This window comes from Semicossyphus pulcher, unplaced genomic scaffold, assembly GCF_022749685.1.
Source record: "Semicossyphus pulcher isolate SPU_LCO1_2020_fin unplaced genomic scaffold, fSemPul1.0.p SCAF_3, whole genome shotgun sequence".
Classification (NCBI taxonomy): Eukaryota; Metazoa; Chordata; class Actinopteri; order Labriformes; family Labridae; genus Semicossyphus; species Semicossyphus pulcher.
Genome location: NW_027211704.1, coordinates 11,758,685 through 11,778,781, shown reverse-complemented (window position 1 = coordinate 11,778,781; position 20,097 = coordinate 11,758,685). Strand labels below are relative to the sequence as shown.

At 42.7% G+C, this 20,097-nt stretch overlaps 1 protein-coding gene across 2 annotated transcripts in view; it reads left to right on the top strand.

Annotated features, from left to right (window-relative positions):
• The window catches only part of vgll4b (vestigial-like family member 4b), a 34,974-nt gene extending 15,025 nt beyond the window's left edge, over positions 1 to 19,949 (top strand). For both annotated transcript variants that reach the window (XM_069678314.1, XM_069678313.1), the window contains 4 exons: positions 4,846 to 5,080; positions 13,668 to 13,941; positions 14,311 to 14,428; positions 15,096 to 19,949. In XM_069678314.1, coding sequence (XP_069534415.1) covers positions 4,846 to 5,080; positions 13,668 to 13,941; positions 14,311 to 14,428; positions 15,096 to 15,352 — 884 coding nt within the window. In that variant the 3' untranslated portion in view covers positions 15,353 to 19,949. The remainder of the gene's footprint in view (positions 1 to 4,845; positions 5,081 to 13,667; positions 13,942 to 14,310; positions 14,429 to 15,095) is intronic.
• The last annotated feature ends 148 nt before the right edge of the window (positions 19,950 to 20,097 follow it).

Genomic DNA, 20,097 nt, shown 5'->3' with positions numbered 1-20,097 from the left:
GGTATCTGGTAAAACTGTAAGTTTGTTTATAAGTCTCTTATCATTTCTGTGCTATTGACCGTTCTTCAAAAGTAAGACATGTCTAATGACTGAGCCCAAAGGCAGAATAACAGACTGTATTAAGCCATGTGTGGATTTGATGGCTCTCCTCCTGCGGCTGACACACTCTATTAGTACATGCCCAATTATTCTGACTTTCTACTCTTCACAACTCATTAAAACTCCTTGGATTCCTTTCTTTGGTGATATCTGTATGTATATGCCTGCCTTTAGTTGGATTAACACAGTCTGTTGTAATTGAACCCAGCAAAACAAACTGAATTTGCATTTGCAAATCTGCATCTGTGTCTTTTTGTTAAGGCCTTGGACTTCTCTTTTCTTCTTTGCTCTTCTCTGGACTACACGTTATTTCTAGCATGAGCAGCCTAGAATTTCATGTTATGTCATGGACACACAAGAGCAAGAGCGTCCATGTCTTGGAAAAGCTACTGACTTTGGAGTAGTGGAACTCCTGTCCTCTGCTCTGCAGTTAGTGCTCACATGTCAGGGAGTGTAATATCATCCAGTCTTTCTGGGGGCTAAATACAAGTTCCTTCCTCTGTCTCTCTGCTCCTGTTTTCTATTGCAATATGTAGAATACACTCTCTCACGCAAAGCTTTGGTTGTGTAACTGAATTCTCTGAATTTTCAGAATTTGACATGATGACCATTCAGGACTCAGTAGAAAAACATGTGAATAGTGTTTTTAGAAGTGGTGACTAAGTAATCTAACTCCAAAGTTGAGTCAAAATACCAAACCTGCAGCACCAAAAAAAATACAACATTTTCAGTTGCACCTTTTGTGTGTTTGTAATACTTTACAGCGAAATAAGTGTTGTCTTGTTGATATTCTTGTTCAAATTCTTGCTTGTGGGCATGCGACTTTTCTCAGGAATTTGGACACACATGCATGCTTGTGAAATTTCAGTGACAGTAAAGCTCTGCCTTCAGTGCAGAGATGGTGTAGCAGATAAAAACACTGCTAGTGGGCAGGGATTGAAGCAAATTACAAGGGTTTCCTGTGTCACTGCAAAGCTCTATCTTTCTCAGGTTTCATCCTGACTATCTCAGTGAAGAAAATTACAGGAGTGAAGAGGAAAGGGACCTACTTTTTAGTGGTATTTTTTTTACGTGTATAACCCCTGGGTGTGATGGGTTTAATGCTTTATTTCTATCTTTGGGAGCACATCGCTGTAGGATTAGCACATCTTGTTTGTTTTCCTGTTTTTGTGTGTGTGTTTTTTTTAGCTGACTGAGCTATAATCTGACTCCATCATGTGCCTCATGATAAGAAAGCACAGAGATATAAGAGCAGGGAAAACAGCCAATCAGTAAAAAGAGTGAAAGAAAAGCCCTTCATGTTCAAACATGTCGAGCCAAGAAAGGGTTAGAAGAACTGTGTGGTATTGTGGGAGTGCTGACTTGTTATTGTATGCATGACCACAATAACTCAAATACATTCCCTCAGATATACACACACACACACACACACACACACATGCTGGTACACTGTCCGGAGAGCCCCAGTTCTATTCTAAAGCTTTCACACTGTTTTCGTTATAGATGTGACGCTTAAGATGCCTATTATGGCAAAAGTTCTGCTTCATGTACATCATGCCATAATCAGATATACCCTACAAATCCGATGCCTTTGAATAACTGTATTAATGTAATAGTTATGTAACTAACTCCCTAGTAATCCCAGGTTTAATGATTTGTTTGAGGATCAGGTGTATTTTTGGAATGATGTGAAGTTGCACACAGAAAGCATCCTAACAATGCCATAAAAAAAAACATGAATCTTTCCTGCAGTATTGTTTCTGATCTCCCTTGCACCTTTAACCCTCTCTTTCTCTGTCCCTAACACATCTCAGTTCTGGGTTTAGAAGAATTTCGTCTAGCTTTGCCTTCTTGTGTTGCAGTTCTTTAAAGTGTCAAAAATGATGGATAGAAATATTGAAGTCATAGACTGTATCGTTGTTGGCTGTGAAGTGCTGCCAGTCGGTGCTTGTGATGTCAGGTAGCAGGCAGGAAAGGAGGACTGGTGTTGAACCATGCTGGTGAATCTCTAGGCTACTTTGTAGGTTACTTTTTATTCCTTTAAGCGCCCAGTATATCGTACAGAGTGTCACATAATGATTTTAACATTGCCTGTTGTCCATTAATTTGTTAACAACGCAAAGTTGCTGACATGTACAGCATTGAAACAGTTGCAACTCCGCCAACAGATTGCTCCCATTTAATTTCGAATCATTTTGTTTCTCAGTGATGATTGTGTTCAGCCATTTGTGTAACCGGTTTTCTCTCACTCTTATTACTCTAGCACTCCATCCCTTTCTTTCTCTGTGTCTGTCTGTCTCTCCGTCCAGCTCTCCCTTTCTCTCTCTGTAAAGCTGCTATCAGTTGTAGTCCTGGCAGCGAGGGGTGCATGGGAATGCTGACTGTCCCCTTTTTTTGCTGCTGAGCAGATGAAAATAAACAGCGTTGAAAACCTCCTCAAAGCCTGTACTTTTGTCAACTTTCCCCCTCTGACTGTCTGCCTTGCTCTCCCTTCTTTTTCTCTCTGGCAGAGATCAAACCAATCTAACATCCGGTTTAAAAGTTCAGCTTACACAGACATGAACTTCTTCCGTCCTTTAAAGTATTTAAAGTCTAAAACCTCTAAGGACTTAAAAAAATAAAGGCAACTTAGAGAGGCAAGTTCAGGTTACTGAGAAACTCGGCCAAAAATAATCACTTTGCTGCTCTGCAGAGAGAGAGACGAAGACAGGACATGCCTGGACTCATCTTTTTTAAGTACCTGAGGGGGGAAATGAGGGAGGGAGGAAGAGAGCGGGAAATGGAGAGATAGAGAGGCTCACCTTCGTTTGTAATCCAATCTCATCCAGATTTCCAAGCTGTTTGAAGTTCTGTCAAGAGAAATAGCTTTGATCATGTGGACCTAATGAACTGAGAGAGCAGAGAGGGAGAAAGGTAGAGTGGAGGCTGACTTCTGTGTAACAGCCCTCTATCTACTGATTGTCTGCCGTGAAAGGAAAAAAGAACTTGTAATGTAGCAAGGTTCTCTATTTACTGAACAAAAATGTATAGTATCTATGCCTATAAACAGAGTCAGCATTGTAGTAAGCTGTGTATCAGTGGTTGTGTGAGTATCTTGACTTCTTTTCTTCACCCATCTGTCTTTTGATTTCAGGGTTGTTGAAAGACAGGGTGGTAACCTATGACAAATTCTGCATTTTATTTTGCCTGCTCCGGTCATTCAGTAGGATATTTACTACTACTATAGAAACTACACTACATTCCACTCTGTCATGATGAGTGAGGCAACTAAATCTATACACCGTTATTGATTACCCTTCGCTAGGACTAATGCAGTCTATTTCAGTGCTCAGTTGTTTGTTGAAAATGCATTGTAGACTACTTCCTTCAAAATGGCTGAAGTTCAAATAAACCATTTAAAAAACATAACGTCATAACTTTCACAAATGTAGGATTTATCGCAGGGCTTCATTAGTTGTAGTCATGTGCTCCTAACTGGCAACTGAGTGTAATAGCAGCAGATAAGTCAACAGCGTTTGACTCTATTGGGCTGAATGTCTTATTTGTGTGCAGGGGAAACACTCACAGATTCACCCCTTGTTGAGCGCTTCACTTCTGAACCTCTGATAAGCTATTATGTGCCCTGGGTCCTGATTGGTCAGCGTGGTGTCACAGTCTCCCTTCTTTTATTGCCATCCCTCCGTCCTGCCAAAAACAATGATGTCACCCGCCTTGTTGCCATGGTACACAGTGGGGCGAGCAGGAACATGCCAGAGAAAGAGGGGAGAGCTGCTGCTGCTGTGTTTGGGAGGCCATGCTAAAACTACACATACATAGAAGAACAGTGGAGGAACAGAGCAGACTATTTACTACATTACAAAGCCTTTTCAGTGTGTGTTTGCGTGTGTGAGCGCTGAAGCCTTCTGAATGACTTAATGATATAATTATTTGTCGGTTTAAACTGGTTTTCACCCAGATTTTATTGCCTTGTATTCAAAGGTCTTTGTGATTCATCCTACCAAAAGAACACTGTCCACTGTCCACTTACTTTTCTCAGAATATGGGAGAAGTTAGGACAAATCTGCAAGCTGCACTGACAGTTTTAGTCTCAGGCTTTATGTTTTGTTTGGGAATATTCAGACAGATACTCGAGGCAGTGGAAAGTCCCCGTGCTGAGGCAGAGCCAGTGGTAGTTTTCCTGATTCTCTTCTGCTCTTACTCCCACTCACTGACGACTCTGAAGGCCTTCTGTACCAGGACAAGACTGGAGGAAAGCACAGAGAGTCAGACACAGAGCGAGTAAAGCGAGGAATAGTTCACACCACGCACACACAAATGCAGAACCCATCCACAACTATGTCTTCCAAAACATTCCTAACCAGATACTCCTCTGCTGATGCCAAAGGTTTGTGCCTCACTCAGCAAACTTTATAAGTCAACAAAATCCAAAGTTTGTGCTGGAGCACAGCCTGTACAGTAACACTGTCATGAAGTACTTTTTGTGGTCAACTTGTTAAAAGTGGCTATAAAGTAGTTGCCTTCTGCTTGAAAAATACCATCATTTTGACTAATTACCATAATTTACATCTATGGCTAAGTACCCTGCTGTAAATGTGAGCACTCTCAGTTGACAGCAGTCATGTTTGAAACGACCAAAAGTTTATTCATATTTGAAAATTGCCTTCTTTTCCTCTTTTAGAGTTTGTGTAAAGTTGGAGTTTTATGTCTCCTTAAACGTTTTTTTCCCTTTCCGTCTCCCTTCCTCAGGTGAAGCAGCTTTGAGGGGCGACCCCAGACTCCAGTCCCTGTCCCTGTCCTCGTCTTCCTCCTCCTCGTCCTCCTCTTCGTCGTCATCCTCGTCATCTTCCTCCATTTGCAGCCACAGGACAGGTCCTCCTCCCATCAGCCCCACAAAGAGGAAGCTGAGCGGGGACCAGGGGGACAGCGACATGGACGACAACGAACATGTGGCGAAGATGAGCCGACTTTTTGCTGCACAGCTGTGAGTACACACACTCTGCGAAATGATCTTTGTGGTTACACAAGAGAACAAACAGACTTTTTAATGAAATCTATAATGATGAAAATTGGGTTATTTTGTAGATGCTCATTTCCTGAGGTGCTCGTAAAAAATCTCTGAAATTGCACCTTTTAGTTTTCTGTCTCTCTCACACAAACACACGCTGCAGCCACCGCAGAGGCCACCTTGCTGTCTACAAAACTCAGCGTTTTTAAAAGAAGCCTTTTTTTTTTACTTGCATGTTTGTGTGAGTGTTTCTGTTGGCCATGTGTGTGCGGGATCCTCTGTTCGGGAAGCTGCGCGCAGGCACAATTTCTCAGAACTCCCAGATTGGACTCCATGGTGCTACGCCAGGTTTAGCCGGCTCCGCGGTGTTCTCCTTATAGCAGCAACTCTTGAAGCTTGGAAACAGGGGACTGCACAACAGAAAGATTACTCACATCTCTAAAGTTCCCACATTCCCACTTCCAAAGATTCCAGAGATTCTGGAGCGCTGATTGGTGGGGAAGGTATGCTAGGGCTGGTGGAAGTGGAGTCAAATCACCCCCTCCCCCCCTTCTCGGTTTTACTGAGTCAGTCATGGGACTCCAGCCACTGCTATTTATTGCAGAGACAGTCAAGGAGGTGTTAGGTAGAGCTGTGCAGTTTTGCATGCATGCTAAGACTTAGCAATACGTCGTTGCTGCTGCTGAAAATAGTAGTAAAATTATAAATTCATGATGTTTTTATGTCTTCACAGTCACATGTGGAGTAAGTCAGCGTGGCTGTGAGGTGACACAATGGATATACTAGAAGCCCTGGATTAAAAGTAGAGCACAGTTACTGGCAGTGTATTTATGTGTTAAAGCATGTGCATACACACAGATTGAAGGCATATGCAGTACATATTCTCATTTGTGAAAGCTGGCACAGACACGTTTAGACTTTAAAGGTGTCTATAAAGTTTGAAGCTGTAGTCTGTATCATAGGTATTTAGCTGTACGTTCCTAGCACTGAAAAGCTCTGCTAAATATACAACTTTCCTGTCAAATTCTCACAACCCAAAGGCTTTGATTGTAGGAGTGTTATTGCAGCCTTTTGGTGAAGCAACGATTGCTTGGAAGAAACTGAGCAGTGACTGAAATTATATAAATCACCATTGTTTTTAGAGGATCCTGTTTTTTTCCCAGAACATAAAAGGGCTTTTATTCGATGAGGTTAACCACGACAATTACAAAAGTTGTATATGTTAGCTTGTGACAAGGCGGGGATATTTCTGCACAGCTTGTGTTACAGGTAGAAATCCACGACATCTGAATCAAGTTGTTCTCGTGGCACACGGGGGGGAAGGGTCTTTTGTTCCTTCATCTTGTGACCGCCTGGGCTCACATAACAAAGGATTAGCTTGTGTGTCTTGACATTTGTGCAGAGTCATCTTGATTTCTGTTATGGATGTATCAGTGGTGGGAGAATTACCATTATACTCTTCAGAAAACCCAGGCAGTAAATCCATCTTCCCACTTGCTGTTTGAATTTGTTGTGTCTGTTGTTTCTCACTCCCTAAGAGAGATTCCGGATGCACAGTGCGGTTAAGTTCTGCATACATTAATAGGCAAATTCTCCTACTCATATATCATGAGTTGGGTTTTGTCAGCCTGCTGAAGTACAATGGGACTTATTGTCATATCAACTTTCAGCTGTGTTGCAGCTCTTTGCCACATCTTCTAAAAGCAGCCTTTTGTTTTGTTAAAATAGGTTGTGTAAAAATAAACTGATCTAAAGCCTGTGATGTTTAAGATTTAAACTGCTCATTGTATCATGGTGGTTTCCTCGAGGTACCCCATGATAAGCCATAATGCCTTTATTTAATCTTCATTTTAATTATGACCTTGTAGCGTTTTGGCTGTAGCAGCTACAGGTTAATCTGCACCCAAGAAAAGTCAATTGCCAGTTGACTTGTTGCAACTTGACGTTGAACTCAGGGCTTTTATCATAAAGATATATTTTTTTTTCATTTTGGAAACCTGTTTGCCCCAGAGCCATCCTAAATATGTCTTATTTTTGTCTTTTAATTTGAGGTTCTTCCCTGAGGGCATTCTTTCCCTGGCAAAACTAACTGCTGAGTGACTTGTTGAAACCTGCAGTCGGAGTCAGCGCCTGAAAAGTTTTCCTCCTCGTTTGAACTGTTGTGCCCGTCCAAAGCACAGTGATTACACTAAAGTGGAGAATGATGGGTTGTCATTGCAGAAAAAGTTAAGCTAAAAATAGGCAGTAAAAACAGCCTCTTGAGAAAACACTGTAAGGTACTTACCAGTCGAATCATCTTTATTTAACACGCAAGAGCTTTCTGCTTCATTTAAACCATCTGTCAATTATAGGAGCAGAGATTAGGAGCAGTGATTAGGTTTAATTTGAAAATGATGGACTTAGCTTTTGGGAAAAAGCTACACTGAAAACCAGAAAATGATCCCCTGCAACCCCCATCACACGTACACACACATGCACTCGCAGTTCAAATGTCCAGAGATGGTTATCTGACACCATTCTAGCAGTTGGGTTTTGCTGGCTGCTTCTGTCTGTGTAGCCTGTTTTTTGTCCGCACTGATTGCTCTGTTCAACTGTTCCTGCGTGTTTAGAAGCTTTTGTGTTCGTTCTCCTCTTTTTGAGGACCTTCTTTTGCCTGAATGGCAGTTTTCCTGTGTGCTTCTGACTCAGTCGGCTGCCAAATAATGCGTGTTTTTCTGCTGGTTGTCTTTTGTCTGGAAGCTCAGTCGTATTTTTACTGAGTGTTGACACAGACAGACATGTGACACCTTAGACTTGAGGTGTGGCTGTGAAGGAGGAAGCTCAGGTTTACTCTGTTGTCCAATCAAAACAAGCAGAAGTCAGGGGGAGGCTCAGGCGGTGGTCAGAAAAAAAAGAAAACTTTCTGAACCAACTTAAGCTTTAATGTGGGACAGTAATAACAGCGTGACAAATGTATTGATTTTCTAGTTTTAAAAGCCAATATCGTTGTGGAGAACATGATTTTGCAGCAGTCAGTTTTTGCATGCAAAATTCTGCACATTAAAGTTTCTGATTGTATTAGCAGCCCTGGTGACAGGCTGTGCTCTTTACTGAGTCTGCATGTGTTTGTGCAGGTATGTACATGTGTTGTGGCGTGTACTCTCCGTACATGCATGTGTGCTTGCCCATCTGTGCTCATCCGTGTGTGTGTGTGTGTGTGTTTGTGTGTGTGCTGAGTGGGCTCCTTGTCAGGCTGCAGGGGCTACTTTCTCATTTTCTCTGAGGAGTAGGAGGAGTCTTGAACAAAGAAGCCTTATCCTGTCCGCTGGAGCCTGCGGGCTGGAAGCTTGTTGCTGCCTGCCCGCCTGCCCGCCACTCTGCAGCTGTAGACCCGCCAGAATAAAAGCTCTCTTGCTCAGCTGTTTCATCACTCCTTAAGAGAAAGAGCCAGTCACTGCAAAGTTTTGTGTTGGTTATTTATTTAGGGCATATCGCTGCAGGACAATGTCTTTACAGCAGCCCTGTTACATGTGACTAAGTGGGCAGCAGGTGTGTTGATATCCTGTGTTGATATATGTTTCTTGTTCTTTGAAATGAGCCGTGTTACCCTGAGGTTGACTTGCAATTTCTGACATGCAGACAATTGTTTAGTGGTTTCAAATCAAGCTTTGCTTTCCAAAGTAGTACCCAATCTTTTATTCATAGTCTTGCTCTTACTCTGAAAGTCAATTCTGTAGAAACAGAGGCTAAAAGCAAAAACCAAGTTGCTGCAGTAAGTACTGAAGCATAGAGAGAGTGCAGCTGCTTTCTACTGGGAACTTCAGCAGCAAGTTGTTCTCATGGAAGTTTCTCAATTGGCCAAATGGGGAGAAAATAAGAGTGTGTGTGCGTGTGTGTGTGAGAACGTGGCCAGGCCTGGTGAAGTCATTGTTACCCTCTTGTTTTACATGGGACTATTTATGTAGTGTGTGTGTGTGAGAGCATGTGGGGAAAGGAGGGAGAGCATGTGGGAGTTTCATTGTTTGTGTGTCTGTTCACATGTTGTTTTCTTTGCCTTCTTGTTGTGGTTCTTCCCATATCCGATCGGCCCCAGCTTTGATAACAAAGGGTTTTCTTCAGTTCTCGTTCCCTGCGGTCGGTTTACTGTCAAATATGTGCTTGATTTCTATCAGTAAAAAGCTCAAAGATTAAAAACGGCTGTGTCAGCAGCAGTTTGGAAAATGTTTTGACTACTCTCTAAGGATTTTGAGCAAAGCAAATGCGTTTTAAAAAAAACCCCTTTATATTAATATATTCAGTCTTATACTGCCTGTTCTATGTCAAGAACGATTACCTGATTTATAACTATACTATTCTGTGAGTGACATCAGTAATGGTGTATTTCCTCTGGGTTTAGACTGCTCTATTTTAAAGGATACAAATATTATTGCAAACTTCCGCTCCGTCCTGTTACTAAAACCTGCTCTGAGTAGAGCAAACTGTGTTGAGATGTGCCTCTACTGTATACATAGCCTGGGTAGGCCCTGTGGCTCACTTTCTATGTGTGTGTGTGTGTTTGTGTGTATATATTTATATATCCATTCTGTGGTTTTCTGCAGACCTCGCAAAGCTTGGGCCTGGTTGTAACCTGTGGTCGAGCCTTCATCCTCCTCTGCTTCTTCTCTTTTTTGTCATCTTCTCCTCTCTACGCCCTGATTCTTCCCAGATGTTTCCTGTGTGTATCTCTCTCTCTCTCTCTCTCTCTCTCTCTCTCTCTTCGCTCTTTATTTTTTCTTAAAGGAGAAGGATGTGAACGTCTGCCCAACCAAAGATTTGTAGTGAGGTTTTCTCTAAAGGCGTAGGAGCACAATTGTGAGAAACAGCTTTTATAGCTCGGACTCTATCTTTGCTTCAAAGTGGAATATAGCTAACTCACCAAATTGGCAGTGTGCTATAGAGCTAAACCTGGCACACTTTAAAACTAAACCATATTTTTAGAGTCCTCGCTCGATATGTTTAGATTTATTCCATTCACATTACGCCAATTGGGCGACTTAGCTCATACAAAGCTGCTTGTTAAGCCAGCAAGAACAAATTACAAGTTTTCAGATTTACAGCCATACATCAGTAATTTTCTTCCTTTTAGTCATTCCAACACATGCTCACAGTTGTGATCTTTCACTTTGGGTTTACTTGAAGACAGGGTGTCATGTGAATGGTGACTTAAAAGCCTGTACTAAATGACAGATCCCAGTATTGTAATATTCTTTGAGATATATGACTGTATCATTTATGCATCAAGGGTTGGACTCTTTGGGTTTTAAATGAAGGGATCTTTCAGTTCGTGCCGACCGCTGTGGCTACCACTAATGCCAGGCTGCTCATAAGCCAGACTCTTGCAGGATACAATCAAATAGATATCTGCTCCCTATTTCATTGTGTCAAGCTGTATTTACTAAATGTCAGCCACACTGTTCTCATTTTGAAAACAACTCTGAGATAAAGTCTCCACTTTTTGTACTTATGATTGCATAGAACATTTAATTGACTTGACCTGCAGAACATCAAGATTTTAAATGTTCGGCCAAGTGCTGAGAAGTTTGATTTTGTAGTTTGGCCAACTTGTGGAAACCACAGCTAGTGTATAATAACATGACCCCGTGGCCTCTGTTTTCTCCTCTACTCCCCATCACCAGCCACCGCTGCTCTACATCCGTTACTTCAGCTCCTCTCCCCTCTCTCTGCCCACCCTGAGCGCGAGCCTTTGCACTGCTCTGTGCTGTTTACTCCACACTGAAGCTCGATCCAAGAGTGATTAGTAACCCAGTGAACATTTATTGTGAAATAAGATTAAGCTGCGTCCCCAACCTCTTCCCCTGTCTCTTTAGCACAGTCCACTCCACTTGCCTCTTTTGCCTCCTTTTCACTTTGTCCCCTCATACCCCTTGTGAGTGCCAGGAGTTCTTTCCTTTTTAAAAGGCTGCCTCCCTCTCTCACCCTCTCCTCTAGCCCTGGACCTGGCAACCCCTCTCTCTTCAGCTCTAGCCCTTGTAACCACCACCCCCCATCCCCATGTCTCATGTGTAGCCCTCACAGTCCGCCCTTTGCATCCTCTCCCTCTCTCCCCAGCTGCGACCCTAACGATAATTGAGAGGTGAGTAAGAGAGAGACAAAGACACGGGGCGGGTTTTTCAATGCCTGATCCCTGGCATGAAATGCGGTCCGGGGTTTGGTGGGCAATCAGGCGAGGGGAAGGCGGGGGCGGCGGTGGATTCAACAGCTACGGCATTCATTGGTCGGATTTGTTGATCCTGTTCACTGGCTCCTGCGACGGCCCCTCTTGTGCGAGGATGTGGGCATGCCTGCCCTTTGGCAATGATTAAAGTTTGGAACAACTTCCACAACCTAACTCAGGACCCAGCTGCTGGGACAGGGAACGAGAGAGAGATAGGGAGAGCTGTTTTATCTGTTTGCCTCTAAGCTAATCAAGGCTCTTGTTTATATTCGGAGATAACAAAGTTTTACAGGAAGGCTTTGGCTGGTAGGGTTTGATTAAAAGTAGATTTTCCCTGTAGAAATAATGTTTTAACTTTAGAACACGACTATGGTTGTTATGATCTGATTTTAATGTGTTTAACTTCAAATTGCACACAATTTCATAAAAAGTAAAAAATGGATAAAGATAAAAGCTTGTTGGTGAGCTGTCGGCTGGCTTTTTATAAACACGCTGCCAAGTCTCTCCCTCTTTGACCCTCAGGAAGTCGCTGCCGATTGTGAGGGGGAAAGAAGAGAAAGACAAAGAGAGGAAAAAAAGAAAAAGGGGGGTCCCCTGCTAATGTAAGCTCTCGGCACAAACGAAGGAAACTAGCGACCTCACTCTTTCTTATAGTAGAGGTCTGCACCATTCACATTCAGCCCCCCCTCTCCTTCCCCACCTCTCCTCAGCTCTTCCTCTCTCCCCCTCTCTGTATTCTGTGGAGACTGTTTATTTGTGCAGGACGGTGCTGTGGGCTCCAGATGCTTAACCCAGCAGTCATGTTGCCTGGTCACATGGAAATACAACTGTTTGCCTGAACTTGTTGTCGTGCATCCAAACAAACCTTTAAAGGGCCGCTGCGGCTTTTTCACTCTCGGGTCCGTTGTGTATTCTCATTCTAATTCTTCCCCCAGACTTTCTCACATGGAGAGAAAATGCCTCCACATCGTGTGTGGTGAATAATAAAGCGGGAATTTAATGTATTCTGTTCACTAATGTTTGTGTGCGCTTGGCTTATAGTAAATTGGATAGTTATTTTCCTAATCCAGGCTTTAGTCTATGCATATACTGTATTTTTAAGCTTGTATGTGTTGACTTTTTGAATGGATGTGTGTATGCGTGCAGGGAGGGAGCAGGAGGGAAAAGATGAGATAGCAAGAGGCGTGTACAGTAAATCTTGCTCCCTGTAACAGGGCCTCAAATTGTAGGAGGGGAGTGGAGCTGCAGCGACTGTGTAATACACAGTTGAACGAGCACACACACGCACACACACAGAAAACACAGACCACATTTGACGTACTGAGGAAAAATAATTGCTACCTGTTAAACTGCAAGCAAGTGTGCACAGCATCAGGCACCACGTCACTACGAAAGAAACTTTTTATTATCAACCAAGGAGGGAGCTAAAAGAAGAGGCCGAAATCTGCGTTGTGTTAAAGTGCCATTACTTGAATCCCTTCTCCTTATCTCTGCTGTTTCAATGATTAAAATATGAGCTCACTGTTAAGAGAGAGCGAGAGAGAGCAGGAGTTTCTTTGTGGAGGCCTGCCTTTAGTATCCAGCTCACAAGTCCTGAGCCTGCGTCTCTGCTGCGTTAACACTGCAGGATTTTTCATCAGACAGCACCGACTGCAACCGACTTCAGCCTCATTGGAGAGATAAAGTTGATTTCCTGTACTGAGGAAACCACTTTAGAGGCTCTAAACGTTTCGCCCATGTGCCCCTCTGTCCAGGGACAAGTTTGGAGTCCATCCATGTTGGATGAAGTTTGAAGAGTTTTCCTTCCTCCTTCTTGACTTAGCAGCACAGAGAGCGTTTGTGTGTGTGTGAGCATGTGCTTGTTCAAAACACCCTCCAGCAATCTGAGAAGCAAAGAGTGTGTATGAGTGTGTGAGGTCAGTATTAATAGCTTCTGCTGGTGCTGCAGTGTTTGACAGAGAGCCCCATTTACAATAGTTCTTCTGTTTATCTCTCCTCTTTCATCCCTCATCTCGCTCTCTGTCCCTCTCTGAGCCCCTTTTACCTCTCTTTCTTTTTTTGTTTCTCCAATGCTAAACTTTCTTCCACATCAATTTCAAAGTGTTTTCTCGTCTTGTTCTCTTTCAAACTTTTCTGTCAAACTTGAAGAGTGATTCCGTTGATATCGGCATTAAGCAAATTAGCAAGTATTTTATCGGTCTGGCAAAACACCAAAGTGCTTTTAGAGCATCGTTGTATGCTCAGCCACAATATATCAATAAGTAAAATAAGTATTCAGATTCTTTATATCAGATTCAGAGTTAGTATACTGCTATCCAACCACAATCCAGAAATATATATAAATAATGAGCATCCCTTTTTGTTTCCTAGGAAACCCAATGGAGACTACCGCAGCTCTCCCCTCTCCAAGGACCGCAGCCGGAGCCCCATTGAGCGTGTGGTGGTACCCAGTGCTCTGGGAGTCCACGGCAACCACCTGTACAGCCACGCCCACCACCACCACCATCACCACCTGGCCAGCTTAGCTGGCATGGACCAGCCACTGGCACTCACCAAAAACAGCATGGTGGTGGAGTCTGCACGCAGCAGCACAGCAGCGATGGCCACGGTGCCGCACACAGTCAGCGCCATGGAGCGCCAGCAGGTAACCTTCAAACCCCGTTTCTTTGATTCCAAAACTTACTGACTTCATCTTTGGCAAATTGTTGGGTAAAACCTCAACTCTGGTAGGTCTCTTGCATGATGAGACTAATGTGCTTTCATTAGCCAGGCTGCTTGGATGGTGGAGAGTAGAAATTTCCTATTTGGCTTGTTAGCCAAAATGTTGTCAAACCCTGGTGGTCACTGAATCATTCCCCCTCCCCTCTAGTTTCAAACCTCCCTTTGGTCTTTCTTCTCTATGTGGATCTTTTCAGCATTTCAAATTCTGCTCCCTTTTTAGTTACTCTTCATGCTGTACTATTGACTAAATCGTTTGGGTTGTTTTTTAAAGTGTTGAATCTGTGTCTTTCAGAATCGTCCTTCAGTGATCACCTGCGCCCCAGCCAACAACCGCAACTGCAACCTGTCTCACTGTCCGGTTTCCCACAACGGCTGCTCAAGCCTCGCCAACAACTACAGGAGAATCAACAGTGAGTGCTCTCATGATGTCTTTCTGTACATGTGTTTATGGTACACAAGGGAACATCCATGCTGACTGTTATAATTGTCCCTTAAAGTTTTGATATTTTGTAAAGAAACTCATTTCCCAAATCTTTCAGTTTGTGGGAACCCTTGTGTGCATTTCACCCTCTTAAGAAAACATAGCGCGCTGATACTTATATTTCTACTGATGCTAAAAAAGAACAGTAATTCCAGGTTTCTGTCAGACTTTCCGCACATAAATAGTGACGAGGCCTCAACATGCTTTATTTACTACCTTATCTGTGCTCTCCGTGCTGTATAAGTCACTGGAGGCCGCAGCCAAACGTGTGTTTTATTCGTCCTGTCTGTGAGTGTCCGTCATGTTTTCTGTGGGATGATAACTTTACTGTGGCCTTTTTTATGATCCCAGTGAAATCCCTATGATCTCATTGAGGTTAACAGTGAAATTTAAAACGGTGATTTAACTTAAAAAAGCTGCAATGAAAAAGTGGAGTCGATGTTTTTCCATTGACCTAAAATGCACATTACCAATGTTTAAACCGATGCTAGGCAATAAATTGCCCACTGACCATTATACAAGTGAGTTATAGAGACGTTTCTCGTTTCATTATGGGAACTAAACTCTGTCTTTCTCCTCTCTTCTCTCTCTTCTAGCCAATACAGCCTGTGACCCGGTGATCGAGGAGCACTTCCGCCGCAGTCTTGGGAAGAACTACAAGGAGCCCGAGCCCACCGCCACCAACTCGGTGTCCATCACGGGCTCGGTGGACGACCACTTCGCCAAGGCCCTGGGCGAGACCTGGCAACAGATCAAAAACAAGGGGAGCCCATCGTCCTCCGGCAGCAGCCCAAACTCCTCCCCCGACAGTCGCATGGTCAATCACAACCACTCCCCTTCTGTGGTCTCCTGAATGAGGAGGGGTTCAAGAGGGATTTGCCCCCTCCAATCTCCAGCCCTTTCAATCACCCCGCTCTTACACCTATGTCCCCGTCACATGTTCTGTCACCAGCATCCCTGAGGGAATGCCTGCCTGCTGGTCTGCTAAAAAAAAAGACCCGAAACCCTCAATCCTGCACTCGTTCTATGCACTCATAGAGGATCAATCAAGCAATAACAACATTGCCTTTTTTTCCTTCTGTGATCTGGTAATGCCAGACGGTAATCAGTTATGAGCGATGAGGGTTCAACTTTGGGACTTGACTGGAGCACCGAGCTGCTCCTTCCAATCATTCATCACCCCTGCGTGTCGAGCTTGGAGCTGTCTGTAGTTATATGTACATAAAGAGAGAGAAGAGAGGCGGTGTTTTAATTATTAATTTTCTTCTGTTTTTGTTTCTTTAACAGTAGTTTTGTGTTCTGCTTTTGCATTATGAGAAGCCCGACGTTTGAAAGAAGAGATAAGAGAGAAACACTTTGGATAATAATCACAAACCACCTGACTGTGCTACCAAAGAAAACTCAGACACTGATGTTTATCAACGCCCAACAGCCATCTCATAATCTCCTCCCTCTGTTTTATCATCTTCCATTCTTTCACCTCCCTCCTCTCTCCTGTGAGTGTGTTCTGGTTTTGTTACTGCATGTGTACACTTTGGTGAATGACTCGGTCGGATTTGCACTACTGCCGTAGAAATTGAAAGGGTGTCGGTATCGTAACCTGGCACCGCACACACTGGGACTTATAATGCGGATTTTGACGCAATCTGATGTAAACCAGCTTTTGTTGGAGCTTAAACCTACCTTGGCTTACTTTTATTATGGCTCTGGCAGAAAGAACAACCCACATTATTTAGTGGATGTATTTCAATAAATGGAAAATACATCTTAGTGGGGCTGGGCGGTATAAAATACAGATAGAGATATGCAACTTTGGATACAGATATACTATGTATCCACTACCAGTCAAACGTTTGGACACATTTTCTCATGCAAGTGAATGGGAAAGTGTGTCCAAACTTTTGACTTGTAGTGTATGTTCTGATACAAAATGACTATAGTCACATCACTGCATGCTGATAAACGCAGCTGTTAAAAAAAACATACATTTGGTAAAAGAGAGGTGGATGTAGGTTTAAGGGTAGGGTCATAAAAGAACAGGGAAAACTGTGTTAGGAATAGGACACATCCAACAGCCATCACCATGGATACGTGATGTTTTACATTTTGATATATTCTGGAGTGTTAAAAAAATACCATAAAAGTGTAAGCTCATATCCAAACTCGATATGAACATGCAAGTGAGAAAGTGTGTGGATGCATTGGGATTATAAATGGATCATACCGCCCAGCCCTGCTTAGACAAAGAAAAATACAAAACGACTTACATGCTTAAATTGTGCCAAGTGTTTTGCATTTCATCCTGTAAGCACAGTCAGGTCATCCAGTCAGCACCCTGTCGCGTTATTCAACATCCCCAGCCGCCGTCTGACTGAAAACAAGAGTCGTGCAAAACCTGAAGTGCGTCTGAACAATGAGCTTTGATGTGTGCCGCCGGCTTAACTGCTGACAGCGATGAGGGGATAGATGATGCTGCATGTCACTTTGTGGTTGAAAAAGAAAAACAAGTGTGGATTCTCGACCGGGGGAGAGAAGATTATTCGGATCTCTTCAAACACACCTTTGATTTCGCAGCTCTTTGAACACAGGTGTTGTAATTATACTTGGCTTCCACTCTGCTGTCCCTCCCTCTCCTCTCCTTCACTCTGTGGTTAGGTAGATGTCTACAAGGTTTGAAGGGTAAACTAATGCTTTTACAGATGCATGTATTTTTGTTCTGTTTTGTTTTTAATAGCTGGTATCTATTAATGTTTTTAAGCATTTCAATCTTAACTACTATTAGCCTTTTCATTTGGACGTTAGTTGTTACTTCTTTCATCGTCGGTAACAGACATAGACACTATACACTCACTGCTGGGTCAGTTGTACTCCATATTATTATTGTTATTGTTATTATTACACTTTTGTATTGTTGTTTTCCATTAATATCAGTATGGTAACAAACTTCTGTAGTGGGACGGCCTCGGGACAGGCTCTGTTTATCGATGAAAGCTGCGTTTCTCAACACCACCTCAGCACGGTGAGCGATCAGCTCGCTCCTGCAGCAGAGCGGGGATCGTTCTAGTGTTGAGTTGGTTTTTGGGATACGCAGCCTGTAAAGGTTTTCTTAAGATGTTGATCCATCGGTGGTACAGGATGCTATAACCTTCAGCGTGACTGAGCTGAGACACCAAAGTGGCACAAATAGCAGGGCCTTGTTTTCCTGGAGAGCATCACAGTCGAGATCAAATTGAGTTTATACTGACTATTCTGTTTGGCTGCTGTCTGAAAATCTCCACCTTTGTACTAGTCATTACCCAAATCCTTGCTGCAGTACAGAAAGTGTTTTGTACAGCTAAGGCTAGCTCGCTACGATGCTTCTGGAAAACACGGTGTTGTTTATGGTAAGAGCTTGTGATCTTTGGTGTCCGGACTTTTTTTTGTACTTCAATGCTTTTTTGTTTTGAACAACATTGTATTGTTGCTGCAGTTTAGCTTGACTGCTGCAGTCTGAGAAAATGACTTGCTTTGTAAAAGAGCCTGCGCCAAGGTGGCATACATTCCTCCAATAGGGAACTTTGTACAGGCCTCATACACACTCAGAAACTCCATATCACCAGACAGAGGTAATAACAGACAGGGCTGACTGTCCCAGAGTTCCTTGTGAACAGGGCTTTGTGTCTTTACAGAATAACAAGTGTTCACTTTTAGTTTCATATAGCAAATTGGCCACAAACTTGTACTGATAAACGATCAAACCGTTCATGCCACAACATTTTTGAGGACATTCAGAGCATAGAATTAAGAGAACTGGGGTTGTAACAGTGGACAGTGGAAAAGGTAGCAAAAGTACGCTGAGGTTAAATGATGAAGAGGTTCTTATGCGTTTGGTTTAGGTAATTTTTGCGGAGTTCTCTAAATGGAACAATGTTCTAAAATGTCCATACATTCCATCTCCAACCGTCAGATCAGATGTGACCCAACCAGAGTCGATGGTTAAAGGTCTAGATTCTTCAGATGCATTTTAATCACAATGCAACTGCCATTACATATATTTCCTTAAGAACTCTACAACCCAAATGTGCTTTCCGTGACAGGTCAGAGAGGTCTGGAAGATGATTTAAATTTAGCAGGCAGGTTTGGGGGCGACAGAGCTTCAGGAGCTGAGCTTCTGTAAGCACAACCTGTGAGCCGGCAGACATTCAGCTGCCACTGAAAGTGTTTATCCAGGCTCACAGCGCTGCCTCCCCCTCCTCTCAGATTCAGTTGACCCTGATTTAAGTTTGGATGTTGTGAGCAACATGCTAGAAAACAGGAGGGAAAAGGGCTCAGTGTCCAGAGGATTTTGTTTTTCTATTATTATTCTTTCTCATTATCATTTCACTACCACCTTGTAGGTAGGAGGCTCTCTTTCTGCTTCGGCACACACTCCCTACACACTGTAGGAAAATCACTTAATAAAAAAAATACTTTTTTATAATAGGTAACTATAAGACCATCATTACGCTGTGCGTAACGAATGTACAGAGAAAAAAATCGTAGGTATTTTTTGAGGAACAATTAATTTGTTAATGATATGTAGCTATTTAATTGTTGGTTTTCCCTGTCCTTATATTGTAATCATTGCATTTTTCTTTTTTTGTGAAAAAAGTTGATCTTTTTTGTTTATAGAGTTTGTTGTGTTAGAGTAAAGGTTCAAGTGCAGGAACACAGTAAACGTATGAAACCACGAGAAGCCACCAGTGTGTCGGTGACAATCGCTACTTCCATGCTCCCCGATGTTCAACACACATCTGAACAACAGTGAGCAACAAGAGGGTGTTCTTTTAAGCCAATTTGCATGCTTTGCATTGATGGAACAAAATATATTTGCAACTAGCTCAGCGACTCTTGCCACTCGGCCATTTCAAGTAAGTTCCATTTAACTATTGAAATTAAAATCAACACGAGTCATGGGTTAGTCAGCAGGTCAAATTTCCACCTCTGCATGTAAGCAATATAAATTGTGGGGTTTAAAGATCGTTTGATGTTTAGGTCCACAGATGGGAAACGAGCTTCAAGTAAAATCATTCGAGGCCATTTGTTAGAATGGTTCAACGTCATTGAAGTTGAAATGATGTAATCCTGACAGTATTTTGATAAATACTTTGTGCTCAAGTGCATCTGCTTTGTTGCAAGTCAATGAGGATGAGATGATCTAATGAGCTTTGTGGATGTCCTTTCTCATCTGTGGAGGCCATTTTCCATCAGTAACGAGACAACAACATGAAAATTGTGCAGATAAATAAGATGGTCTATACTCTGACTGGAAGTAGCATGTACTAAGTGGTAGTAATACTCTGAAATGTAAAACAAAAAAATTGTATCAAGAAAACAACTTGTGGCTCTGTGTCTCCTACTAAAAAGGTTTTGGCAGGCCACCTTTTTGTACGTTAAGTAGCCTTGATGAACAATAAAATGCTTTTAAACTACTTTCTGACTGTGTGTGCCTCTGTTTGTTTTGGTGTGTTCGTGGATGCGTAATGACGAGGAAGGAATGAGTATTTAAAAGAAGCAGCAACAATGAGTGTATTGCAGAATGTAGTGTAGTGTAATAAAGGCAGAGGAATGTGGATACAA